Source organism: Vombatus ursinus, unplaced genomic scaffold, assembly GCF_900497805.2.
Source record: "Vombatus ursinus unplaced genomic scaffold, bare-nosed wombat genome assembly UNPS02009173.1, whole genome shotgun sequence".
Taxonomy (NCBI): Eukaryota; Metazoa; Chordata; class Mammalia; order Diprotodontia; family Vombatidae; genus Vombatus; species Vombatus ursinus.
Window position 1 is genome coordinate 4,781,470 of NW_020948951.1, and position 27,714 is coordinate 4,809,183.

The 27,714-nt window shown below is 49.4% G+C and overlaps 1 protein-coding gene across 2 annotated transcripts; it reads right to left on the reverse strand.

The window, feature by feature from the left end:
• NRTN (neurturin) lies at positions 1-27,714 on the reverse strand. Of its 2 annotated transcripts, none has more exons than XM_027851258.1 (3): positions 27,614-27,714; positions 9,681-9,879; positions 1-862 (listed from the first exon to the last, which is right to left on the reverse strand). In XM_027851258.1, exons 2-3 carry the CDS (start codon positions 9,850-9,852, stop codon positions 414-416), a joined length of 621 nt encoding a protein of 206 aa, XP_027707059.1. In that variant the 5' UTR covers positions 9,853-9,879; positions 27,614-27,714; the 3' UTR covers positions 1-413. The 2 variants fall into 2 exon arrangements, with proteins under 2 accessions (XP_027707059.1, XP_027707060.1); XM_027851259.1 differs by lacking the exon at positions 27,614-27,714 and adding an exon at positions 11,267-11,315.

Consider the following 27,714-nt stretch of genomic DNA (forward strand, 5'->3'; position numbering starts at 1 on the left):
TTTTATATAGATATAGATATTGCAAGATTCACATATATAGAATACAATTTCCTGTACAAGGTCAGTTAGTTACTCAATGAAGTATATACAATCAGGCCTGGCAGGGTCACCACCAGTTGCAGGAGCCCTTTGGTTCCTGGGATGCCAACACCATGTGTCTTCTGTTTCAGGGCCCCTTGAGCCCCTCATGGCTTGCCCTGGTTGGCATCTTGACCCCCTTGGTCCAGAGGATGGGGTTCAGGGTGTCTGGTCAGGTGTTCTGAGGAGATTACCCATGGCCAAGGTTCAGGATCACCATATCATCAGCGTGGTGGGGTGGCGAGGGAGGGAGGTCAGAGGAGTACCCTGTGGGGGCCTCCCATCTGGGAGTGTTAGCCCCCAGGTGAGGTAGACAATGCAGATCCCAGGGGCTCTCACACGCACCCACACTCCTTGGCTGACAGTTCGCTGACTGTGTGGTAGCGATTCCGGGAGTCCAGGAATGACACTTCTTCCTCATAGGCCAGGGGCCTGCAGCAGGGCCGAGCCCTTATTTTCTCCTTGCGCACACGGCGCCGCTGCCGTAATCGGCGCAGCCCAAGGTCGTAGATCCTTGCGGCTGCTTCACATGTGCCGCTGCAGTATCGGAAAAGAATGGTCTCATCTGATACATAGCCCAGACCAAGTTCACTGACGCTGACCTCCAATTCCCGCAGGCCACAAGGCTGGTGGCGGACCCGGGCCCGCTTTCGCCGAGCCCCTGCCTGGCCTGAAAAGGGCAGTGCGTGCTCGCCAGAGTGCCCTGATGGGCTTGACCTCTCCACAAGTGCAGATATGAGCTCCCGGATCTCACCTTCTGTGTAGCTCTCAAACAGGGCTCGGTCTACGAGGGAAGAGAGACACGGAGATGGGGGTTAGTACGGCCACAGGAGCCTGCCCTGCCTTTGGCGTTACCTGGGGCAAATAAAGAATGCTGGATATGGAGTTGGGAGAGCTGGGTTTGAATCTGGCCTCAAATGCTTAGTGGCTGTGTGACCCTGGGCAAGTCACTTTGCCTCTGCTTCAGTTTCCTCAACTATGAAATGGGGATAATAATACACCTACCTTCCAAGGTTGTTGTGTGAATTAAATGAGATATTATTTGTAAAGGATTTAGCACAGTGCTTGGCACATGGTAGGTACTTAATATTTCCTTCCTCCTTTCCCTCCTTCCTTCCTCTCTTTTCTTGCTTCTTCCCTCCTTTCTCCCTTCTTCCTTCCTTCCTCTCCATCTCTGGATCTCATTTTTCTCTTTTGTAAGATAAGGGAGGTGGAATAGTGTATAGATGTTGCAGATAAACAGATTTTGATACAATACAGGATTTGGAATTGGAAGAAACCTTGTAGGTTATCTAGTCTTACCCCTTTCTTCATTTTATAGACAAGGAATGGGAGGGTTGGAGAGGTCAAGACTTGCCCGAGGTCATATTTCTAGTGTCAGAGTTGACACTTGAACCCAGGTCTTTTGGATAGATACATGGTCAGGATTCTTTCCAAGGTGATGCATTGCCTCTAACAGGTCACAGAGATTGTCTAGTTCAACGTTCTCATTTTACAAATGAGGAAACTGAGACCTGAGGTAGGGAAGAGCCTTGCCCAGCATGACACAGGCTAGCAGAGCCAGGATTCAAACCCTGGCCTTCTACTTGCAAATCCAATGCCTTGTTCACTTCAGATTAGCTTATCATTAGGAAACCAGTTACTCTGCTGTCTCACTGAGTCTGATCCTAGGACAGCGCTCTGGCTAGCTGGGGCCAAGCCCAGCCAGTGGCTGCCAGGCATGGAAAACCCAGTGGGAGAGGGAAAAAGGGGAGAGGGTTGCCACACCCCGTAGGGAACTGTTTCTGCCATTATGTCCCAGATGCTCCTTATTTCCAGAACTTCTATTCCTGTGGAACGTTCTCTGGGCCTGAAGCCCTAGCATCTGTGGGGACCTAGCTGTTACACATCTGGTTCTTATGACTGACCCTCCATCAGCTGCATTTTCCCGACTGCCCAATGGCTTAGCAAGGGTGGGATTTCTGGGGCAGCTGGAAGGGGGCCAAGCTGCATGGGCCCTGCTGACCTTAGCCAATCAGAGGAGCCACACTGCCAGAACTTCCCTCCTGGGGTAACAAGCCCCCCCATTTCATGTGTATACACACGTCATGGTCCTTGGGGTCCTTAACCAATGCTCAGCTTGGACCCTTACAAGTGCTGCCATGAGGCAAGCAGGGAAGGGGCCATCTGTCCCCCCTTACAGATAAGAGCACTGAGACCCAGAAAGGAGCAGTCATAAGGCAGGTAGAGATCAGACCAGGTGAACCCTAAGACTCCTTCTAGCTCTAACCTTCTTTGTAGTGCGAAGGATTCTAGTCCTAAGACCTGGATTCCAGTTGTGATCCTGCCACTGACTGGTTGTGTGACCTTGGACAAGTCCCTCCCCGTCTCTGGACCTCAGTTTTCTCATCTGTAAAATGAAAGGGTTGGACTAGATGGTCTCAAATTTCCTTTTCAGCTCTGATAGTTTTCAGTTTGGGATTTATAAATGAGCCCCAATGGTGCAATTTCAGGCATCATGATTGCTGAGAAGAGGAAGACAGGACCCCAGATTCAGAGCAAGAAGGAAACTTAGAAGGCCCTCAAGTCCAAACCCCTCATTTCCAGAAGAGCAACTAAGTGCCTTACCCAGAATTCCACTAAGTATAAACAAGTTACTACTACTAAGTAAGTTACTACTGAGCAGCTGGTTTGGATTTGAACCCAGGTCTTCCTGATTCCAAGTCCAGCGGTTTCTCCACTATGTTGTGATACCTCTGCAAGATCCTCACCGCGTAGAGGGCCACCCAGGCTTGGGGCTTCCCATCTCGCCTTGCCCAAGCCTGCTTTTTCCAGTCAGGGATCCCAAACAACTAAGATTTACCAGTGGGGCTCAGGACAGGAGCTGGAACACAGCCCTGTTCATCCTTTGTGGCTCAGGGAGGAAATCCTAGGATTAAACCCTGCTCCCGCCAGAGGCAGCATGGGGCCACACCTGGATTTCAAAGGGAGGAATAGAAAATGTTTTGGGGGCCCCAGGCATCTGCTCTGGCCTGATCTTTTTGGAGATGGGGTGGGGGAGCCTTCCAGGCAGCTGGACCCTGTTAGGTATGAGGCTGGGTCAGGGACACACCGAGAAAAGGCCCACCAAGGCTCCCAGTAGAGGTTGGCCTCCTGATCAGGAAGCTTTCAGCCTCTGGTTCTAATGCAGGGCAGGGGTACTTAGCCTGGGGTCCTCCTCTGGCAGTCATTCTGGGGAAGCCTAGGGGCCCCTGCTCAGAAGAATATTTTTAAATGTACAAAATAAAATACATAAGATTGCAAAGAAAACCAATTCTATTGCAATATAGTGTGTGTATATATATATATATAAAGTGTGTGTGTATATACATATATATAAATATATACTGTATGTGCATATACTATATAAGTATTACATATGCATATACATGTATATGTGTGCACTGTATGTATATGTGATGCGTATGCATACATGTATGCATGTATATGCATTACGATAGACATATACCTGTATATTATGCATATAGTGTGTGTAACATGCGTGCACACATGCATTATATGTGCTATATGTGGAATGTGCATGCATGCGCATGTGTACACTGTGTGTGTGTGTATACACATATTTTAAACAAACAAGTTCATGGCTCCAGATTAAGAACGTCTACTCTACAGAACCAGGAGAACAATTTATATAATAGCAACAGCATCATAAAGACGGTCAACTTTGAGGCACGAAGAGATCAAACAAGGCAGTGACCAATCGTGATTCCAGAGAATTCATAACGTAGCACATTGCCTGCTTCCTGACAGAGGGCATGGACTGGAGAAGCACATTGAGACACACATTCTTTGGACGTGGCTGACGAAGGACTTTGTTCAGTGTGGCTATATGTATTTGCTACAAGAATTTTGTTCTTTCTTTTTCAGTGAGGGCAGGGAAAGAGAGATGGGAGGGAGAGAAAAGAGATATCTGTTGACTGCAAAAATAATATTAAACTAAATTTAATTTTTTGACAGAAAGAAACCCTTGCTGCAGACTGCAAAGTCTCTCTCCATTCACATTCTGTTTGGTTTCTGACTCATTCTTTTTCTACCTCCGCTTTTGGTTTCTTCTTAGTTTATGGCTTCCACACTCTGTCTCTTCTCATTCTTCTCTGTCTTGCCCCGTCACTTAGGACCACAGACAGAGCTGGAAGGGGCCTTAGTGACTATCTAATTCAACTCTCCCTCAGGAAACTGAGTCCAGAGGACAGTCCAATTCTATTCAAACATTTATTCAGTGCAAGACACTGGACTAGGAGTCGACATTCACATGGCACATTCGAGTTTGCAGAATGCTCCAGGCCCCCACCCTGAGGCAGGCACTACAGGTAGTAGTATAGCCATTTTAAAGATGAAGAAACTGAGGCTCCAGGAGTTAAATGTCTTGCCCAGGATCACACCATTAGGGAGGGCTAGAAGCGGGGCTGGAGCACAGTCTTCTTGACTCCAAGCCCAGCGCTTTATCCATTACGCCAAACTGTCCCTCAGGAAACTTGGACCGTGGAACTGCCAGAACCTCTCTGGGCTTAGAACCTCAGGCTTTCGAACAGAGAAGAAGTTAGGGGTTGGCTAGTCAGTGCCCCCTTTCAATAGATACTTGGAGGCTAGAAGAGGGGAAGGGTCTCAACCGAGGTTCTGTATAACCATCACATCTCACTCTTCTTCTGTGTATCTTCCCACTTGCTTCCTCTTCCCTCTACAGGGGGCTCTCCGAAGTTACATATGGCAGCTTCACTAAGCCTACAGTCACTGAGTGGGATTTTAAGCATTTCATTAAAAGGAAGCCGAGGGGCAGGGCAGGGCAGGGCAGGGCAGGCAAGAGGAAAGAATGGACAAAGGATTGAGACAGGCCTCTGGGGAGGAACATCCCCCTTCTGCTAGGTGGTCCTGGTGAAGGGGAGGGAACCTGCTCTTTGGAAATTGGGCTTTTTCAGAAACAGGGGCCTGGCTGGAATGGCCTCCTCCCTAGTCCTTGGGGTTATTCTGTTTCCCAGCATCTCTCAGAAGCCCCCAGGGGAAGAGGTGCTGATGACTGATTTCCTGGCTTCCAAGATGGGGCATATCTGACCGGCGCCTGTGTGTGTCCACACCATTAGACTGCCCTAGGATGAGATAGGGTAGGGGGCGAGGGTGTTCCTGAGATGAGGGGTGACCCAGTCCCTCCCCTTGTATCCAGGCATGCCCCTTAGTGGGGCCCACAGTGAACTGGGCTGGGGCCTCTTGGGGAGGAATTCGGAATTTGCAGCCGTTCGTTTATAAACACACCTGTCACTGCCTAATGTGTGGGCAGATGTGTAGCTGCAGCAGGAAAGAGGGGCCTTTGGGGCTCCCCCACCATGGGTTGTACCCATTTAAGTAGCCCAAGCATGTGCATGGTTTGTGCTTGGGGGCACCTGCTAGTGAGGACCTGGCCCAGGGTGGCCGGCTCAGCTGGTGGCTTCCAGTTTGTTTCCCGGCAGCCCTGGCTCGGGTCTGGTGGGGCTCCACCCCAGGAACTGAGCCCATGAAAGGCAGGCAGAAGTCTGGGCTCCGTGATCCCTGAAGTTTCCCTCTTCCATGGGGCTCCGTGTTGGCTTCCCTGTCCTCCATATTCTGAGGTCTCTACCCCTGGAACTCACTGTGTCCTCCACATTCTGATTTTTTTTAAACACCCCGTATGCTGTGGGCTCTCAGCTCTGGTGGTGCCCAGCCTGTCCACCTTGCTGTGGGCTGGCTCTCCTCCTGCCCACACCCTCTGTCTGGGTAAACAGGTGGCTCAGCTTGGCCAGAGGATGTCACTTACAGCCAAGGCTGGCAGCCAACATCATGGTGGGGGGTGGGAGCGGGAAAGACAAGCAACCCCTGCTGTGCTTATGATCTCCAGATGTGCCTGCTGAATCCCCAGGCAGGGTGGGAGTGGGGAAGCTAAGACGGACAGATGGGACAGCTGCCTAGCCCTGGGGAGAGAGGCATGGGATGCTGAGGGCCACCCATGCCCCAAATGGTGCTGTCATGTCTGAGAGAGTCACGGCTCTGAGGACATTCCTTTTAGTACACCCAGATCTTCTCTCTCATTATTTCACAGAGGTCGTGTAGTGCAATGAACAGAGCCCCGGGTTCTAATCCTAGCCCTGCCCTTGATGCATTGTGTGACCTTGGGCAAGTCACTTCTCACCTCTTGGCCTCAGTTTCTCTAGCTGTAAAAGGAAAGGGTTGGATGTGATAAAGCCTCAGTTTCTTTCTAGTTCATTCTATGTTTTAAGGGCCCTTCTAGCTCTGACATTCCGGGATGCCCATTCTAAGGACCCTTCCAGTACCAACATGCTATGTTCTGTGTTCTAAGGTCTCTTTTAGCTCTGGCTTTCTGTGCCTGAATTCTAAGCTGTCATGTCTATCCTGAGCCTGGGAGCTCCAAAAGAGCACCGCCCATATCTTTCCCACAGCCTAGTCTGCACAAGACTGGGCACATGGGGGAAGGGGGAGCAGCATGCCCTGGTGGATGGACCAGGTCGGGCTCCGTCCTGGGAAGGAGTTGGAAGCAGGTGGATGCTGCCACGGGGCCCCCAGGGCCCTGCCTTGTCTCTGGGGCAGCTCTCCAGAGGCGCTGCCTGGGGCCCCTCCGGCCCTTGGCCCCCTGCCTAGGGTGTAAAAGTTGCTCCCTGTGTAAGCCACGGCCCCATGAAGGCTTTTCCAAGCTCCTGCCTGCGGCAGGGAAGGAAGTGTGGTTGCCTCTGTGGCTGTCTCCTGTTTGTCAATTGTGAATGCAATAAAGCTTGATTGTTTTATGTAAAAGGGCAGCTTAGGGCATCAGAGGGTAAAGCTGATGGGCACGGGCACATGCCACCACACCCACGTACACAGGCACACTGTCGTGGTGTACACAGACACGGTCTTTGGGAGCATGAATACTCACACACTCTGACAGCATAAGTGTGCAGGTGCTCAGGGACAGAGGGATGCAGGCATGCACAGGGGCCCCGACACTTGTACACTCCACATTGTATGTTCAACGAACCATGCATGCATGCCTGAATGTGTACTACATGCACACACGTGTGTGATGTGCAGGCATGTGTACTCGCCAGTCCAAACCTATCTAAGCACACAGCTTCACACCAACTTGTACAGAAGCCACACACACACACACACACACATATGCATGCACTCATGCAGACACGACACACAATGTACATGTGCTCAGTTGTACAAGCACACATACAAGAGCATGAACATGTCCTCACATATCCACCGTGTGAAAAACACCCATCTTTCTCATTTGCACAGTTGCTCACGGCTCCGGAAGCCAAATTCAGCTGCTAATGGAACTGGCCCCACAGCAGGGCTGGTCCTTGAGCGTGGAATGCCACGGACTCAGACACTTGGCCTCCTCGAGGCCCTGAGCACAGAATGGTTACAGTTCAGCAGCATCCTCGCGAGGTGGGAAGAACCTTGGACAGAGAGTCAGTCAAAGGTTCTAGACTAGAATCTTGCTTGGGCCCCTTCTTCCCTGCACAGCCTCCAGAGGGTCACTTCGGACCTCAGTTTCCTTCATCAGTAGAATCGGGGGTTGGCCTAGATCAGGGGCTCTTAACCTGGATCCCAGCGCCTTGTTTTTTAAAATACGTTGATAACTATAGTTCAACATTATTGGGCTCCTTTGTAACCCTCTGCATTTTATTTTCTGTAGGAGTCCAGGAACGTCCCTGGACTGTCTGCCAGAGAGCGGAGGGCACAGAAAAAGCTGACAGCGTCTGGATTGGGAGATGCCCACGGCCCCAGCTCTAGGTCCCATCATCTCCAAGGCTAGGAAGTGTGGATGGCCTCCTGAATTCCCATTGCTGGGAACACAGCTTAGTGATAATCCCCTGAAAAGATGCCATGAGAATGGCAGCCTGGCCTGGGCAAGTAAGTGAAATCCCTGGTTTCCTTCAAGACTCAGGTCAAGCCCTAGCTGGGGCAGCAGGTCTTGCCTGGGCCTCCAGTTACCAGTGCCCCCCCCCCCCCAACAAGGTTACCTTCTGCCTGCCTGCCTTCTGTGTGTCTTATCTACACACACACACACACACACACACACACACACACACACACACACAGACACCTGTACCTATTACCTCCCCCATTAGAATGGAAGTTCTTTGAATATACAGACTATTTCACTATATTCCCAGCCTTAGCATAATTTCTGGCACACAGCAGGTGTTTAATAAATGTTTCTTGATTATTATTTGTGATTATGTGTCTATAAACTTGTATCTGTAACTTGTGACTGTGAGCTCATCTGTGAGTCCCAAGCTCAGCGTGCATCTGTCTCTGAGTTTATCTCAGGCACGTCTCTGTGTGTACTTCTGTCTCCATATATCTCTCTGTCTTTTCCATGTGACTCTGTTAGGCTGGGCCTTTCAGCTTGAAGTCTGTGGTCCTAGGAGCCTTCATATTCTTTCTGAGTATGTCTCTGCCTACATCTGGGAGGAGATCTGTGTGTGTGTGTAGGTGTATGACATGCTTTTATTCTCCAGTTTGGGCTCAGGGACCAGGCACAGGGCCATGGACTGTGCGGAGCAAAGCTTGGCGCTGGGGAATGGGTGGGGTGGGGCAGGGGCTCCAAGGGGAGGGGGTGGTGAGTTTATTGACATTGGGTCAGGTCTTAGGGTGGTGGTGCTGGGAGGTAGGGGGAAAGGCCTTGGGCACTGGCTAGCTCCCAGGACTGGTGAAGGGGGGGTGGGGTGAGGATAAATCCTGGATTTCAGCTTACTTTTCAGCCTTCACTTAGCAGTCAGTATGGTCTGGGGGTGACTTCTATAGAGCTTGGATTTGTAAGGCACTGTGGCAGTGAGGGGCTGGGCAAGGGTTGGACTGGCCCTATGCCTAGCTACAATATGAGGCTGTCCACCTGGCCTAATATAAGTACCCTGTCCCACCTCCCAGCCCCACAACAAACCTCTCTCAGTCCCAGGGCAATGGCAGGAGAGCCATCAGAACCACAAGACTGGGATTTGGAAGGGACGTTCAAGATCATATATATAGTTAAATCCCTTCATTTTACGGGGAGCTACAATCCACACTCAAGTCCTCTGTCTCCAAACCTAGAAGGTCTCTGTAGGAAGATGAGAAGGTGTGGCATGATAACCAAGAGGAAGGGTCATGGAACACCACCAAGGGTGCAGGCTGGGTGGGAGGCCCTAGGGCACAGTGGAGCTCCTAGACACACGTGAAGTCAACCTCAGTGCCTGCTGGCCCAGGGTGGAAGGAAGATGAGGCCCCTGCAGATGGCAGCCCACTCTCCACCTGGGAATCATCCTCACAAGGCCCCTAGCCTGGGGCTTGGCAAGAAGCAGGAGATTAATAAAGGTCTGTTGACTTCAATTTTGGTGGTTGGGGGGCAGAGGGCAGGAAGGAGACAAATGAGAAGAGAACAAGAGAGGGAGACTGTGGACAAAACAGGAGAAACAGAGGGAGAGAGAGAGAGACAGTAGAGGGAGAGACTAAAAAGAGAGAGATGGAGAGAGAGACAGGGAGAAAAAAAGACTGGAGAGGGGGGAGACAGATAAAGAGCAAGAGGGAAAGCAGACCAGGTCCAGAGAGCTGGGGAGAGAGAGCCTTACACTGTGAGATGAGGGGCCAGCGGGGGTCCAAGGCCCGCGGAGGCCTACGCAGCATGGCTCGAGCACCAGGTCCCAGTCTTCGGTCACTGCCGGCCAGGTCTCTAAACACCCAGACGGAGAGCATGGAGCTGCAGAGCACAGAGACCAGGGCCGCCACCTTCCATAGCTTCATTGTCAGTCGCCACGGGACATTGGCCTCCTGTAAGACACGTGGGCAGCAGCACTTAGCCCAGGGAAGATCCTCAGTGCCCAAGAGGCCCTTGGAGGTCTGAGTCTGAGAGTCAGGCTCTAAGTGCAGGAGAGCTCTGAGGGAGATCTCTCCAGGGGCCTTAATGATCAGGGAGGGCTTGGGGGAGGGGGAGGGGAGGGGGACATAAGCCAGGCCTTGAAGGATAAGGAAGATCTGCAGAAGGGAAAAGAAAGGGGAGAACATTTCAGGCAGGGGGGGGCGGCGGGCAGCCTGAGCAAAAGCTGGCACAGGCTGAGGGCAGAGGTGGAGATGTGCCTAGCATGACCTGGGTTCTGCCTTGGCCCTGCCATTGACTTTCGAGGCCCTTCTCCTCCCTGGACCCCATTTTCCTCATCTGTAAAATAAAGGGCTGGGGAAGATTGGTTCTTTCCCACCCTACTGTACTGAACTGAAGATAGGAGGGGGGCTTTGAGTTCAGGGTCAAGAGGTCTAGATGTAATGCTCTGGGCTTCAGGAAATTACTGAAACAGGAGACAAACCTGCAGTGGAAGGTGTCCTGGGAAATTTCAGAATGTTAGCATTAGAAGGAAGCTTAGATATCATCTAATCCAGCCCTTTCATTGGGGAAACTGAGGCCCAGAAAGAGAAAAGGAGCTGCCCAAGGTCACAAAGCAGACTGAGAATCTGGAATGAGAGGTGGTGTGCAGGGTCCCAGAAGACCGACATTTTTCCTTGTAGAGACAGGAGAGGGAGAGATGGATGGTATCCCTCATGCTGGGATGGGGCCCCCCTGGCCCTGGGCCGGGTCCTTGCCAGATCTGGGATTAGGAATTGCCCTAACAGACAGCCCTGTTCGGACTTGCTCACCAAGGCTCCATGGAAAAATGCCTGCAGTCTGGGGTGGGGGACAGGGGGCAGGCCGGGAAGACTCTTGGCACCAGTACCAGGATGGAGAAAGAGCCTGGGGAGGGGGCAGCCTCTCTTCTTGAGGCAGGGAGAGACACAAAAAGCAGCTGCTGCGTTTAGGAGGAAAGAACTGGTGGGCAGATGGAGCCCTTGTGTGTGTTTGTGGTGGGGGGAGTCCTGCCTTATGTGCCCACAAGCAAGTCGACTAAGCTTTCTGGGCCTCGATGTCCCCCATCTGCAGAATGAGGGCATTGGAGGAGGTGGCTGCTGAGATTGATTCCTTCCAGCTCTGAGTCCTGGGATCCTAATCCTTCCAAGACGACTTGGATTTGAGAGGCTCCCTCCCATGTTAAAAGGCCATTCTCAAGCCACTTAGGGGAGATTATAGAACAAAGGCCTTCTGAAGGTTGCAGAAGCAGTGGATATTGGCAGGCACTTGGGATGGTTGGCTATAAAAAGAGGGGTGGAAGGAGGAGGGGCTGGATGATACCTAAAGTCTCCTCCAGCTATAAATCCCATGCTCCCATGCTCATTTGACAGCTGGGCCCTGATTTCAACCTTCGGCTTTCCTCCAGCCCCTATACAGAGAGGACACCGCTGAGTCACAGAGCTCCCGGTCAGGTCCACATAAGTACTACCCTCAGGGCAAGGGAGCTGAGGGAGAGTCAGTCAGGAGAGACCTGGGACTCTGACAGAGGACTCTGGCTCTGCCTCTTACTGGCTATGGGGTCCTGGAAAAGTCAGCCTTCTCTGAGCCTCAGTTCCCCTCACCTCTGTGAAATGGGTATGATCCTCCAACTACCTGCTTCCCAGGAAAGCATTTTATAAACTCGAAAGTCCTAGAAAGATGGAAACTGCTATTTTTATGGGAAGCAGGGTTGGGGGCAGCCTCAGTTTCCCTCATTGGTAAGATGCAGCGATTGGACTAGACATTAACGTCCCTTCCCGCTCCAAGTCCTAGGATCCTTTGGACCACTTTTTAGGGGGAGAGGGCTGAGAAATGCACAATGGGGGTCGAAGGTGGGGGCAATGAACTATGGGGTGGGGGGAGAGGAAAGCCAGGGGCCAGGGCAGGGCTAGGGGCGGAAGGCTTCCTAGGATGGCTGAGGCTCCGTTTACATTCCCAGGCTGCCGGGTAAACATTTACACTGGGCCTCAGCTCTGAATACTTTCTCCAGAACAGGAAGTCAGGGCCTGCCAGGTCCAGGCCCTAGAATGGAGCATCAGGAGAGCCAGGCTGGGGTGTCTAGCGGCCTGGGCTAGTGGGTGGGTGGGCAGACAGTGTGGTGGCCAGAACGGGGTCACCGTGTGGGCTTAGCGGTGACGGGGAGAGGCAGGGTAGGTGCTGGCAGTGTGCACTGAGATCCCTTTTCTCGGGCTCTGTCTGGAAAAACAGATGTTGGACCCTAGGATCAGACAGAGAATCTTCAAGGTGAAGAGAACCTTAGGGACCACTGAAGTCCAGGGCTTGTAACCTGAGGTCCATGGACATCCAAGGGGTCTATGAATAGATTTCAGGGAGACCGGAAACTTGGATAGGAGGGGGGAAAAACTACATCTTTTTTTTTTCTACCTTCTAACTGATGTTTAGCATTTCCTTTTATGAATGTAGGCAATAAAACCATTCTTCTGGTAAGGAGTACATACCATAGGCTTCCCATGACTGCCAAAAGGGGTCTATGACATACACACAAAATGAATAAGAAGCCCTGCTCTAGTCTAGACCCCCTCATTGTCCAGAGGAGGAAACAGAGGCCCAGACAACATCCAAACCAGTATTCAAAGGGGAGAGAGCAGGGATGGAGGTTGGAGGGAGGGAAGAAGGGGAAAAAACATTTAGATAGCACCTACTATACGCCAGGTACTATGTTAAGTGCTTTACCAATATTATTTCATTTGATCCTCACAACAACAACCCTGTGAGGTAGATGCTCTTATTATCCCCATTTTACAGTTGAGGACACTGAGGCAGGCAGAGTTCAGTGACTTGCCCAGGGTCACATAGCTAGTAAATGTCAAAGGCAGGATTTGAATTCAGATCTTCCTGACTTCAGGCCCAGTGCTCTATCTACTGTGTCATGTAGCTGCCTCTGGTGCTGGAGGGGAACTTTGAGACCATGTAGTCCAGTCCTACACAACCTATGGTCAGAGGGCTGCTTACAGCCTGCAGGCATGCCGAAGAATTTTAGTAGGCCCTTGAAAAATATAGAGGATGTTTTCCTCTACATTTTTTTGCAGGCTGCCCAAAATCCTTTGGTGGGCCCCAGGTTGTGCTGGCCTGACCTAATCCAACCCTTTCATTTTACAGATGAAGAAACTGAGACCCAGAGAGGGGAAGGACTTGCCCAGTGTCACACAACTAGTCAGTGGCAGGACCAGAATTAGAATCCAGGTCTTAGGACTGTGAGTGGAAGGTTCTTTCCAGTCCCCCAAGTTCAAAGGGGCCAGGTCAAGTTGGCATCTTTCTTTCTGGAGCAATAGGTAAGGAGACCATCTCCTCTTCTGGGCCCAGGTTTATCTGGTCCTCCAGGGTCACCAATGTGAGGGGGAAAGATCATGCCTACCTCTGCCCGGCAGCTTCTCTCTGCTCTGCCATCCACCCCACGATCTCCATCAACACTGCTAGGCAGAGACACATAAGCATTAAGAGGCAAAAGCTTGAAGGGTCGGGGAGGGCTGTTACTGGAAGAACCCAGGTTGTCTTTAGTTATGCGTAGGAACTGCTGGGGAGCTGAGGGAGGTAGGGGATGGCCCTACTCTCTTCCTATTCCACCTCTCTCCTTTACCCCCTATCCATCCACTCAGCTTTGGAACTCCCCATTGGAGTTGAGCTGTCTTAACTAGTGAGTGAGTGTACATTTACCTGACTCATTCTTCTGCTAGCCCCAAACCAAACCACGCTTCCCACCCCCTAAAGGAGTCCACCTAGGCCACGCTGGCCATCTGCCCTGATGCCACATGTGCAGCCCATACTCCCAATCCTCCCCTCCCCCATGCTCTGGGAGTAGTAGTCAGCTCAACACCACCATTGCTTCTGGACAGGACATTTCAGTACTATCCGATGGATCAGCACACCATCCCTAGAACTCTCCAGATCAAAACTCCCTTTCCTGGTCACCACTCCCCCAAATGTTTTGTCTCATCTTATTAGAATGCCAATTCCTCTGTGAATTGGTATAGCCAATCATGGAAAGCAATTTGAAATTATGCAAATAAAGTCACTAAAAGATCCATACCTTCTGACTCTGAGAATCCACTTCTAGGTATATACCCTAAGGAGGTCATTAACAACAACAACAACAAAAAAATAGCTTCCATACACAATGAAATATTTATAGCAGCCCTTTGTGTGGGAGCCAAGAAATAGGAACAAATCAGATGCCCATTGACTGGGGAAAGCCAAAGTGTGGTACGTGAATGCAATAGAATGCTATCAGAAACAATACCTAGCCACACAATATACACCTTCCAGGCTGCCCCACTACTGATGGCAAGGTTTGGGCCAATGTGGAACTCCAAAGTTGGAGGAAATTTATCCTATGACCCTGCCTTCCCCTCTCCACATTTCATGCCATCTTATTCCTCTCCCCACATCATGTATAATGTTCCCTCTTTACTACAACCTCATTTCTTCCCCATGTCAATCAACCAGTCAACAAACATTTATTAAGCACTACTATGTGTCAGAAGACATGTGGCACAGCAGGTAGAGCTCTGGACCTGGAGTCAGGAAGATCTAAGTTTAAATCCAGTCTCAGACACTTGCTATTTGTGTGACTCTGGGCAAGTCACTTAACTTCTCTTTGCTTCAGTTTCCCCAGCTGTAAAATGGGGATAATAATAGTACCTACCTCACTGGATTATCGCGAGATAATATTTGTAGAAGCACTTAGCATAGTACCTGGCACATAGTAGGTACTATTAAAATGCTTATTCCCTTGGAGTTACAAATACAAAGAATGAACAATCCCTATTTTCAAGGAGCTTAATCCAACTGGGGAGAAAGTGTCTCCCTACATATTATGTGTATTATATATATGTATTATATTTATATACTTGTTTTCCTAGCTTATATATGTATATGTGCATATATAGAAATATATGTATATTTATATGTGTATGTGTGTATATTATATATAAGTATATTATATATGTATATATTATACATACATACATATTATAAAGATAATAAATATAAATAAATTAAAGGTAGCTAATGACAAAGTAGCTCAAAAAGGAAGTCATCAGTGGTTCAGGGGACCAGAAAAGGCTTCACGTAGAAGGAAGTGTTTGAGGGAAAAGAGGGATTCGTGAAGACAGAGGGGAGAGGGGAGTACTTCTAGGCACTGGGGGGATAGACAGTGCTAAGGCACAGAGATGGGAGACTAAGTGTTGGTGTAAGGCACAGAGAGATCAAAGCCACTTTGACTGCATCATATAGTGCAGGACAGGGAACTTATATCCAATGAGGCTGGAAAGAGAGATCGGGTCCAGGCTTTGAAGGGTTTTCAAAGCTAAACAGGGGAGTTTATATTTGATCCTAGAGGCAACAGTCAGCCACTGGAGTTTATTGGGTAGGGGAGTAGCATGGTCAGATCTTTGCTCAAGGAATATCATACCTGCCTCGTTAGCACCCCACCATGGTAGGAATCTGAGTTGAGTCAGGGGTCTGAGGTGACCACAAATTCTATAAAGACAACTTAACAAGCCACAAGCTCAAAGCAATAGCCCTTAAAGCTAATGACATCAGGGGCTGCATTGAGAATCATAGTATCCAGGAATAAGGAGATGATGGTCCTCAGTGCTGGGAGCCATATTTTAGGTAAGAGACTGACACATTGGAGGAAGGTGGAGGGGCTGGAGATCCTGTCGTAGGAGAAGACATTAAAGGCATCTCAATATTTGTAAAGCTCTTTGTAAACCTTAAAGTACTATTAATTAGCTAGTCATCATTAGCTTATGTGGATTTTGTATGTACTTTGCTAGGTAATAGGACCTGTCATCTCCCCTAACAGAATGGAAGCCTCTTTAGGGCAGGGATTGTTTTGTTCTTGTCTTTATAGTCCCAGAGCCTAGGACTGTGTCTGACACAGAGCAGGTGTTTAGTAAAAGCTTGAAGGAACAAGTAAGAATTAGAGTCTATCCTCCTGTCTTCTGGAAGACTGCTCATCTTCCAGCATTTGAAAGGTTGGGTTAAGAAATCATTTTTTCCTGCTCTATTTTTTCTCCTTCCTTCTCATCATGTCCACAGAGCCAGGACCTGGAGGTGGAGGGCACTAGCTAAGTTGTGTGAAAAGGTTGCAGAGCGAATGGGAGGACAGAGAAGGCCCTTGCCTGGCCTCCTTAGCCTAAAAGCACTTTCCCAATGCTTCATCTCAAATAGCGCCTAGGGAGGTCTGGTAAGGGAAGCATTAGGGAGACCAGGTCTCCCAGGGTTAGGCAAACAAGGGTAGCCACATTTCTATAGCCTAAGATTTATGCAGGAGTTTCCTCACGATAGCTAGTAACAATGACAAAAACACTATGATACTTGGGGAAACTAAGGCTCAGACCGGCAAAGTCAAGGTTACATTGGCTCCTAAGTTCCCAAGGCTGAATTTGAACCCAGGTCTCTAAGTCCAGTGTTTTGTTTTGTTCGTTTTTCCACTGTGACATCCTGAGCTCACCTACACTAAATCTGACCTTTGTTATGAAATCTCAAGTAGTTTTCTTCTTAGAAAACCTTCCCTGCTGGAAGGGATAAAGGGAGGGAGGGAATCAAGGAAAGAAAGGGTTTGTGTTCCTCCCTGGGACCAGAAGAGAAGGGGGATCTGGGGAGTAAGTGCAGGGCTCAATTGTGACTGATATCCTCATCCATTGTTTGTTTAGCTGAAGGGGCAAATTTGTCCTGTGTGGCCCCATTAGGCAGGACCAAGGCTAATGACGGCATCTCCTAGGACCAAAAGTATCAGACCTGGCAGGAATCCTAGAACAGGAAAATGCCAAAACTGGAAGGGAACAGAATATCAGAGAAGGAGGAAGCCATCTGAGAACATGGAACATAGAATGTCAGACCTGAAAAGGTCCTCAGAGAGATCATCTAGTTTCCTTCCCATTTTACAGATAGAAAAACTGAGGTGGAAGAACTTGCCCAAGACCATACAGCTGAGACTCAAATCCAGCTCTTCCAACTCCAAGCCGCTGCACCATGCTAGCGACCCGTCCCTGACAAAGAGGTCTGGGGGAGACAGATTCGAACTCAGGGCGAGGTGGTTAAGAAACTCAGGGTTTCTTAACCACCAGAGCTGCCCAGCAGAGGAATGAGCGGCCTCAACTCCCTGTCTTTGGAGGTCTTCAAGCTCAAGGTGGATGACCACCTCTTTGAGATACTGTGACAGGTTTTCTTAACCTGGGTCCAGGAATTGTTGTTTTTTTTTTAAATCCTGTGATAACTGCATTTCGATATAATTGGTTTCCTTTTAAATCCTATGGATTTTATTTTATGCATTCAGAAACATTGTTCTGAAAAAGGGGTCCAGACACCAGACTGACTGCCCTGCAAACAAGGTTAAGAACTTCTGGAGGAGATATTCTCCTGCACCACTGTAAGGAAAAGAAGGGAATTCTGAAGTCCTTTCTAGCTCTGAGGTTCTAAGAGCGCAGGGCAGCCGATTTCAAGTGTAAAGCCCCAGTCTGGGATTTGAAGAGCATCCAGCACTGCCCCTTCCCTCCTTCCCCAACTCCCCACCCTCAGCCAGCCTCTCCTTGAGATTAAAAGCCTGGTTTTACAGGCTTTTACTGCAGAGGCGCAGTGGGATAACAGGCTGGAGAGGGAGCAGAGGGCCAGAGATGTGGGCTCTGCTCCCAGACGTGCCCTTTGACGCTCTGGGGGATCCTGGGCGAGTCCTTCACCTAGAACCATGGCCAGAGCTGGAAAAGGACCTCAGAGTCATGGAGCCCAGACCCCTCATTGTATAGATGAGGAAACAGATACAAGGAGCAAGTTGCAAAGTCGGGACCTGTACCTGACTTGAAATCCAGCACCTCTTTCTCTGACTCTCTGGATTTTAGTTTTCCCATCTATAAAATAAAGGGGTTGGTGGGTTTATTTGATGTCGTTTCATTTTTACAGAGGTGGGGAACTACGGATACAGACCATTGAGTCCGGTCAGAGATACTGTGGACACATTGATTAATTTGGCTGACCTGCTTTTTTCCTATCTTTTTTTATTCTTTGTTATAGAGGATGGCTCCCTGCGTGCGGGGAGAGAGAGGTGGTGGCGGCCGTGGTGTATATATTTGGAAATAAAGGTGAGGTAAAAGTGAGAGATAATAATTCTTCTTAATGAGGATTGAACAGAGGAGCAGCATCGTTGAGCAGAAGGAACACTGGATTCAGAGTCAGATCTGAGTCTGAAGAATGCTTATTGCCGATGGGACCTAACCCTTCTTTGGCCTCAGTTTCCCTATATGTAAAATAAAGGGATTGTACTCAGTGATCATTAAAGGTTCCTTTCAACTTTAATGCTCATGACTTGAGGGATGGAGGACAGGATGGCCCCACAATATCTTGCTTCTTGAGAGCTGAATATAAGATTCAATAATGAAACAACCCTATAAATCATCACCCTTCGTAATGACAGTAATAATAATAGCTAATATTTATATAGCACTTCCTATGTGCCAGGCACAGTGCTAAGCACTTTACAAATATTATCTTGTTTGATCCTTACAACAACTGAGAGATAGGTGCTGTTATTATCCCCATTTTACAGTTGTGGAAACTGAGGCAGGCTGAGGTTAAGTGATTGGCCCAGGGTCACACAGCTAGTAAGCGTCTGGTGCTGCATCTGAACTCAGGTCTTCCTGACTCTAGACCCAGCTGCCATTGGGTGCCTACAACATTTTACAGATGAAAAAACCGAGTCTCAGAGAAGCTTCCATTTCCATGGCTAGCAAGAAGTGGAACTGAGATTTGAACTCAGTTGTTCCACAGTCTGTCTTAAGACACTGGATGACAGAGTCAAGATTCAGAAAGGCCAGGATTGGCTAGAACTCGAAACCCAGTCTAGCAAAATGAAACGTAATTGGTGTAAGTGCAAAATATTCCACTTGAACTCAAAAGATCAGCTTCAAAAGAACAAGGTGGTAGACATAGCTGGACAGTGATCCATTCAAGAAAGATCTTGGTTTTAGTGAACCTGCAAGGTCAATGTACAGATGTGTGTATGTGTATAAATGTATATTGTTTGGCTGTGTATATGTATTTACAGGCAGCTAGGTGGAACAGTGGATGGAGCGCTGTGTGTGTGTGTGTGTGTGTGTGTGTTTATGGTTAGATCTGGCAGCCAATAAGCCCAAAGAAAGGCCCATGGCCCAGGGTCAGAGAGGTAATGGTACAGGAAACAGGGATTTTTCGTTCACATGGAAAAGGGATGAGAAGGCTGTGGTCAAGTAGCTGAAGACCTGGGATTGAACCTAAAAGTGCAGAAGAAGGCAAACTTAGGGTCAATTGATGAAAAGCCCCTCTGACCATTGGAACTTGCCCCAAGCAGAAGGAGCTGAGACTCATATGATTCTTTGGGTTCCAGCCAAGCCTGCTCATCTCTTCATTACGTGCTCTATTAACAGCTGGATTCTCCTCGGCAAGGAAGTTCCATGTCAGCCAATCACTCCTGCATTTGGGAAAGGGATCTCTACGTTGGCTGGTACTTTGCCTTGGTCTGAAAGGGAACTGATTGTTTCCATGGGATGGGGAGCAGGGAGGAATTAGGGACTGGCTGGGAGTCGAGGAGGGTGCTTAGAGAGAGGGTGAGGCAGAATGGGGAAACCGGACATTGGCCCAGCTCCTTCTGTTGGAGCTCTTGGCTTGGAACTATGGTGTTATCTTTGGCGAGAGCTGGTTTCCAGAAGGTGGGACACACCTTTGTTCTCACATCATCAGCCCAAGGACACTGTCCCGATCTGAAGAGAAGGGTTTGGGAATGAATCACTCACTGGTCACCTCTGGATTATCTGACACATGGTGACAACTGGTCTCCCCTCTCCTTCCATCCATCTGGATAATCCAAAATTGATGGGGTGCTGCAGGATAGTTTAGATAAAGGAGAAAATGGTCACCACTGTCCCTGCCTCTGGGGTAGGCTTAACTGGAAATACCCACATCCTCTAGTCACTTGGTTTCATTTTGGTCCTCAGTTTCTCCAGCCATACAATGGATATAGATAACAGCCTAGTGTCTGCAGATAAGACAGCTGATTCCCAAATGTACCTGACTCCCTGACCTCCAGCCTTCCGACCCTCCTGTGGGCCTCTGTTTTTCTGTCTATATAATGGATGGTCATAGAGGGGGAGAAGGGAAGGAGAAATGGAATGGGGGTCAAGAGGATAACCTACCCTGAGCCTTGTTGCCTTCCCCCACTACACCAAGAGGCCCCCGTAAGGGGCCAGAGAAGCTGAGAACTTTGGTACCTGAGACCCCCTGCGCTCAGTGGGGGTAAGGGTAGGCCTCTGCCTGGAATGCCCGCCCCCCACTATGAGCCAGCCTTCAATCTCAGGTCTGGGGGTAAGGGGAAGGAATTGTTGGGAGGGGGTAGACAGCACCAGGACCTGATAAGGTTCTTGTAACAATGGGGCCTTTCTCCTCAGGGGGTCACCCAACAGGTTTCTCCCTGGCACAGCCTCCCTGCTTGCCCTCCCGCCCATTGTGAGAGTCGTTAGGAAGGCTGGGCTCAGGCTATAAACCAGGAATTTGGGGTGAGGGCTGCCTCCCTCTTCCCCATCCCAAGAAGCTAGTGTGAGACACAGGAAAGAGCACTCGGCTGGGAGTCAGAGGCTATCTGTGCTGCTGTGGGCAAGCCCCTCCCCCCTGCCACACTTCAGTTTCTCCCCCTCTGCAAAATCTAAGCAGTCTTTAAGGGCCCTTCCAACTCTAAATCCCGTGAACCTGCCAGCGGCTGTCGGCTCAGACAACTTGGGCTGCTCCCATGGGCCTGGGATTCCTGCTTCTTCTCACGGCCCTCTCCTAAAAGCAAACATCCCTGACCAGGGAAGGGGCGGTAGGGGTGGAGGTGGGCACCATCACCAATCTAGGACAAAGACATTTGGTGGAGTTCCAGATGCACCCTCCAGAATACTAGAAAATCAGAGCCAACAGGGTGCTTAGAGACCATCTGTCCGATTTTGACAGAGAGTGAAACTGAGGCTTGGTCCCGGGTCCCCTGACTCCCTGCCCAGAGCTCTCTCCACTATCTTAACCTTTTAGGGTTCCAGCATCAGGGGGTATGGGGGTCTCCCACCTTTATTCCCTCATATCCCCTTAAGGATAGCAACAAGTTATACTGGAAAGCACAGTCCCGAGTCTGAATCTTGGCTGTGGCTACTTACTAGCTGTGTAACCCTGAGAAAGTCCCTTCCCTTCCCTGGGCTTCCAAATGAGGAGGTCTCAGGGCCCTTTCAGCTCTAAATCCTGCTCTGTCTGGTACCTTTGACATCAGTCGGCTCCTGGTCAGGTGGCCACATATACACACATATATGTGCACACATGCAGAGACGGGTCTGAACATGGTACCTGTCCTTCTGTAGGTATACACAGACTTGCACATGGGTACATAGATACATGTACATGGCAGTGCACACACATGCCTCATGAATACACAAGAAGAAAGTGTAGTATAAGAAATGGAGTTAGTCCAGTGTTAGGAGCCACTCCCTAGGACCTGGATTCCAGCTCTGCTACTTATTAGCTGGGAGATCTAGGATATGGATGATTTCTCCAAGACTCGATTTCCTTATCTGTAAAGTAGGGAGAAATAGGGCAGTGGACAGAGGGCTGGACATGCAGTCAGGAAGACCTTACTTGCTGTGTGACCCTGAGCAAATCACTTTGCTATCGAAGACTCAGTTTTACTATCTGCAAAATGGGTGTAATGACACCTGTAGTATCTTCCCTCACGGGATTGTTGCAAAACTCCAACTGAGGTAATGTATACAAAACACTTTGCAAAACGTTAACACACTCATAAATGTCAGTTATCATTATTATTACCTTTCTCTCAGGCCATGGTGAGGCTCAAATGGAACAATGAATATAAAGTACTTAAGGAAAGTGTCAAATACTATTTAATTGGATAGAAGGGAAGAAGGGAAGAAGCATTTGAGGTGGCTGCAGTGGACAGAGCACTGGGCCTGAAGTCAGGAAGACCTGAGTTCAAATCTGACCTCAGATATTTACTAGCTGTGTGACCCTGGGCGAGTCACTTCTGTTTGCCTTGGTTTCCTCATCTGTAAAATGAGCTGTGGAACGAAATGGCAAACCACTCCAGTATCTTGGCCAAGAAAGCCCCAAATGGGGTCATGAAGAGTCAGACGTGACTGAAATGACAGAACAACAACAAGAAGCCCCTACTATGTGTCAGGCACTTGCTGAGCACTTTATATATATTATCTCATTAGACCCTCACGACAACCCTAGGATATAGGTGCTATTATTATCCCCATTTTACAGTTGAGGAAACTGAGGCAGACAGAGGTTAAGTGACTTGCCTAGAGTCACACAGCTAGTAAGTGTCTGAGGCCAGATTTGAACTCAGGTCTTCCTGACTCCAGGCTGGGCCACCTAGCTGCCCCATCCATACTGTTATTATCACTAATGCACAGGTATAAGCGACCCCAAACGTCAACATGCACAGAAGTACGTTTAGGTAACAAATGTACACAGACTCTCATGTGGATCTGCGGGCACGTGCATGCAGGCACTGGCCTAGTTCTGCATGAATGTGGGAAGGATTCTTGGCTGAGGTGGGTTTCAGTCGGAGGTGAACAGGAAGGGAAAGGGGAGAAGTTGGAGGGATTTGTGGGACAGCCCCCACACTGGGCCTTCTCTAAGGTTTTCCTGGCTCCAGCCTGGCTCCTTGGAATCAGAGGCACTATCAGTTCTTGGGGCCCAGCTGGGCCAGGGTCTAGGACGAGGTTGTCCCTTTGGTTTTTGATGCTTATTTCCTTCAGGCCCTTCAGCCCCTTTCTAGGGTCCAAGACACTGTGCAAGCCATGGGGACCACTGAAAAGAGCTCAATCCTGGCCTCCAGAAGTGGGGGAGGGTCACTGAGCCAGGGAAGGGGGAAGCTCATACAGGCTCTCACCAAGACGTTGGAATGTGCTGTCCTCCAGCCCTATCAAGGGCCCGTTTGAAGTCCAGCGTGTCCCAAAAGTCCGAGTGCGGTTTTAAGTTTTACTAGCTTAAACCCACATTCGGACTTTTGGGACACCCTGTATATAGGATTGAGCTACATAAAAAATGATCTGGGAGAAATACCAGAAAGAAACCCCTGGCTGAAGACACTAAAAGGGAGGAGGGCTTGGCGGAGGTCGCTTATGGAGCCTGAAAGATTCCTCTTTTTACAGAGAGGAAAACAGTCTTACAGAGGGCACTGGGGCATTGAAGTGTACCAGAAAGTGCACTGGATTTGGAGTCAGAGACCCAGAGGGGTAAAGCTTGGCTCTTTGGGGGGTTATTTACCCTCTCTGGACCTCAGTTTCCCTATGTGAAAAATGATGATGGAGTGTGTGTGAGACTAGGTAACCTTTATCGTCTTTTTCAACCTGAAAATCCCATAATCCTTTGGACTAGAATTCAGTTCTCCTGACTTTCAGCCCAGGCTCACACCAACCCCTTTCTGGGCAGACTTTCTGAACAAGTCAGACCTTCTGCCCAACCCTGAGCAAAATGAAGTAGGTAGGGGCAGGAATAAATACCAGGCCTGGCTCTGTAGTTGACTCTGCCCTCAGGCTCTGTCCTGAGCCTTCTTTTCTCTTTTGACATCTCCCTCTCTTAGTGACCTCAGCAGCTGTCGTGGGTCTAATCTTCATGGCTATCCAGATGACTCCCAGATCCCTACATCCAGCCCCAGTATCCCTCCTGAGCACCAGGACCCCATCACCAACCGCCTATTGGATGTTTCCAATTGGATGTCGTATGGACAGCTTATACTTGATGTGTCCAAACAAATTCATTATCGAGCCCACCCCCCTTGCTGATTGAACTGTTTCTGCAGAGGGCACCACCAGGCCTCTAGTCATCCAAGTTCTCAATCTTAGAGTCATTCTTGACCCCATATATCCAACCAGTTTCTAATGCTTGTCATTTTTTCAGCATCCCTCCCCTTTTAGGCAGCTAGGTGTCGAAGTGGATAGAGCACTGGGCCTGGAATCAGGAAGACCTGTGTTCAAATCCCACTTCGGACACTTACTAGCTGTGTGACCCTGGGCAAATCACTTAGCCTCTTCTTGCCTCATTTTGCTTAACTGTAAAATAAGGATAATAGTAGCACCTAGTTTTCCTATAATATTTGCAAAGCACTTAACATATGTTTAGCATAGTACTTGGCAGATAGTAAATGTTTAACGAATGCTGCTTTCCTCTCTGCCTCCTTCCCTCCCTTCTTTCCTTCTTCCTTTCCTACCTCCCTTTTTCCTTCCTCCCTTCCTTTTCTTTCTTTCTTTCTTCCCTCCCTCTTTCCTTCCTTCTTTCCTTCCTCTATCTCTCCTACCCTCTCTCTCTTTCTCCTTCCTTCCTTCCTTCCTTCCTTCCCTCCCTCCCTCAACTCACACAGTCACAGTTCTAGTTCAGACCTATCACCTCTCAGCTGGATCACTACAATAGCCTTCTAGTTAGTTCCCCTACCTCCAATCTCTCTCTCAGCTCAAATCCATCCTCTTCCCAGCTGCCAAAGTCATTTTCCTAAAGCATGTGTGACCATGCCACTCCCCTATTCAATAAACTCTAGATGGCCTCTGGCATCAAATACAAACTCCATTATTTGCCATTTAAATCCCTTCACAACTTGGCTCCAGACTTTGACATCATTCCTCTGTATATGCTATGGTCTGGCCAAACTGATCTTCTGGTGGTTTCTCATATGTAATTGGTCTCCCACCTCCTTGCCTTTGCACAGGCTATCCCCCATGCCTGGAATGCCTTCTTTCTTCACCTCTGCCTCTTAAAATCCCGAGCTTCTTGGAAAGCTCAGCTTAGGAGCCACCTCCTACATGAGGCCTTTACTGATCCCCACCCTTTCCAGCTGCTTCCCCCCAATTACTTCATTTTCCCTTTGTCAATATTTTGTGTTTGCTTATATGTGTGCTGGTTGTTTCCCTTGATGAAATGTAAACCCCCCCAGGGCAGGGACTGCTGTTTCTTTTCTGTTTGTATCCCCAGGACTGAGCACGGTGGCTGGCTGGCACATAGTAGGCACTTAATGAATACTTGCTGATTGACTGACTGATCGATTTGAGAGAAGACATGGAGGTGTGCTCTGTCTCAGGCCCTAACGCCAACCTCAGAACAGAGGGGAATGAGCCGTGGGAGTCCCTGCTCCTTGAGTCAGGCAGGCTGCCGGCAGGGGCAACCAGAAACTGCTAATTACCTCCCTTGCCAGCACCTGCAGGCATCATTAGCCCCATGGAAAGATGCCCAAAAAATACCAACAACAGCCCCGCCAGCCTGCCCGTTCTGAGATAAGCCGAGCAGCACTCCACTGACAGTGGGATGGGGACTTTCCCTGCCCTCAGGGAATGCACTCAGGACCTGAATCTTGAAAGGTTGTATCAGTGGGGCACCTGCTCTGGCCCAGGGGTCCCTGAACTTCTGTGGTTTGGATGTGGAGAGACTGGGTAAGACTAGCAGAATGCTGAGAGAGGCAGTCAGGGACAGCAGCTCTAGCAGCCCCTCCCGCAGCTGCCCCACCCCAGGGCTGAGCCCAGGGACAGCCTGGGAGGGACCGTTCCCACATGGTGTCATCTCGTCCAGTTTCAGAGGAGACCACGTGTGCTGCTGCCCTGGGATGTTTTTCTTCCCTTTAAAGCATGGGAGCCCAAAATGGTGGAAGAGTAGCTGAGCGGAGCTGATCTGAGTTTGTATCTGTATGTCTTCTTCCTCAATGCCTTTCAATACATCTGTCTTGAAGGCTTCTGTGTGCCTAGGCCTGGGTCTTGCCAACCTGGAGAAGGAGAGAGAGCAGGGAAGCCAGTGTGGGCCCTGCCCTCAGGGGGTTAATCCAGGGGAGACAGAGGAGGAGGAGGAGGAGATTAGGGCTCTACCCTTGGGGAAAACAGATTATGGCATCAAAAGATCATAAAACCATCTGGAGGTACCTCAGAAGCTAACCTTCCCTTTCTACAGATGAGGAATGTGAGGCCTAGAGGTCAAGGGACTGGCCCAAGGTCACGTGGACAGGAAGCTGGAATTTGAACCTTGTTTCCCGTGACCCCGAACCCCATACGCCTTCCAATGTATTATATGTTCTCCTGGCATAACCAGGCCTGACACTGGAGGAGACCAGGCTTGTGTTCATTCAGAGCCCTAAGAGAGCCTCAGGCAGTCAGACTGTGACTATCCACTCACAGCCAGCCACCTCCAGGGTGGGATCTTGCTCTCTGAGTCTATGGGCTCCGGAGATGTTCTGTCATAAGAGACAGCATCACATAATGGGGGATGACACTGGACTGGGAGTTAGGCGTCCTGGGCTCTGCGCCGTGCTGAAACCAGCTCCTACTGGCTATTGACAGCCAATGGTTAAATCTTCAGCCTTAACACTGACACCTTGGAAAATCATCAAAGGCTCCAAATCAGGGCTTGATTTGTTGTTTTGCTGATTATCTAGATTTAAGAAGGTGATACAGAAAATGTTAATGCAGATTAAACTTCAAAGGGACAGGGCTACTTTTTTTTTTTAAAGCACACCTTGCCCTGGGTCTGAGCCCCAGCTCTGCCATTGACCCATTGTGTAACCCTGGGCAAGCCTGGCACTGGGAGAGATCTGAGAAATCAATTCGTCTACCTCATTTAGGGCCTATGGGAAGGAAGTTAACTCGCCCAAAGTCACACATAGCAGAGATTCTATCCTCGGTCCTTGGATTCCAAATCAAATGCTCTTCCAGCTCAACCAGAATGCCTCCCATACACCATCTACACTGTTCTGGATGGGTCCTCACCGGGACCAGAGGGTAATAAGATTTCAAGCCAGAAGGACCTGAGGAATGATCGGAGGCCACATGTGGCCTTCTAGGTTCTCGGGTGCGGCCTTTTGATTGAGTCCAAGTTTTACAGAACAAATCCTTTTATTTAGGGGATTTGTTCTGTGACATTTGGACTCAGTCAAAGGGCTGCACTTGAGGGCCTAGAAGGCCACATGTGGCCTCGAGGCTGCAGGTTCCCCATCCAATCCAACCCCTTCCTTTAACAGATAAGGACAAAGTAGCTCCAGAAGGAACGATGTCTCTAGGGTACCACAGGGTGTCTGCAGCATCCCCTGCCCTGCAGGGCCCCGATTCTCCTGCTTGAAAAACAAAAGCCTTGCACCAGATGGCCTGTGAAGTTCCCTCCACTTCTATGGGCCTAGTACTGGCTCTGGACCTTTGGAACCCATCATCTTTTCCTTTCCTCAAGCCGAGGGTATCTGGGGGTGGGAGGAGTTATCACCTTGTTAATGAATGAATTGAGAAACTTCAACCCACAGGGACCAGGTCCCTTACCCACAGATACAGGGTCACCTTAGCATTCCCATTTTATAGGTAGGTAAAGAGAGGCTTGAAGAAATCAAGTTGTTTGTGGGGATGTGGGGAGCAGGGAGTCCTAAGATAAGCAAGAAACAAGTCAGAACTGCCAAGTTCCATTATTAACAAAAGATAATGAGACATAGTAGAAAGACCAGCCAATCTTGAGGTCCAGCCAACCCGGGTGCGGGTGCTGTCTCGGACATTTGCCGGCTGTGTGACCCTGGACAAGTCACTTAATAACCTCCCTAGGCCTAAGGGACAACTCCAAGACTTCTAAGTTGTGAGTTAAGTTAAGTGTGCTGACCTGAATTGGTAGAGGGAGTTTTCCTACCAGGAGCTCCCTTATAGCGATGAAATCACAGGTCCCAGTCCAAAAATAATAAAAACAATAGACACAGACAAGAG

What these genes read in the sequence shown, in the direction of transcription:
- NRTN (XM_027851258.1), bottom strand. Translation starts at nt 9,852, where the DNA reads ATGAAGCTATGGAAGGTGGCGGCCCTGGTCTCTGTGCTCTGCAGCTCC. An exon ending in CTGGCCCCTCATCTCACAGT is followed by an intron (nt 863 to 9,680) that starts GTAAGGCTCTCT and finishes CTTCCCTCGTAG; the next exon opens with ACCGAGCCCTGTTTGAGAGC.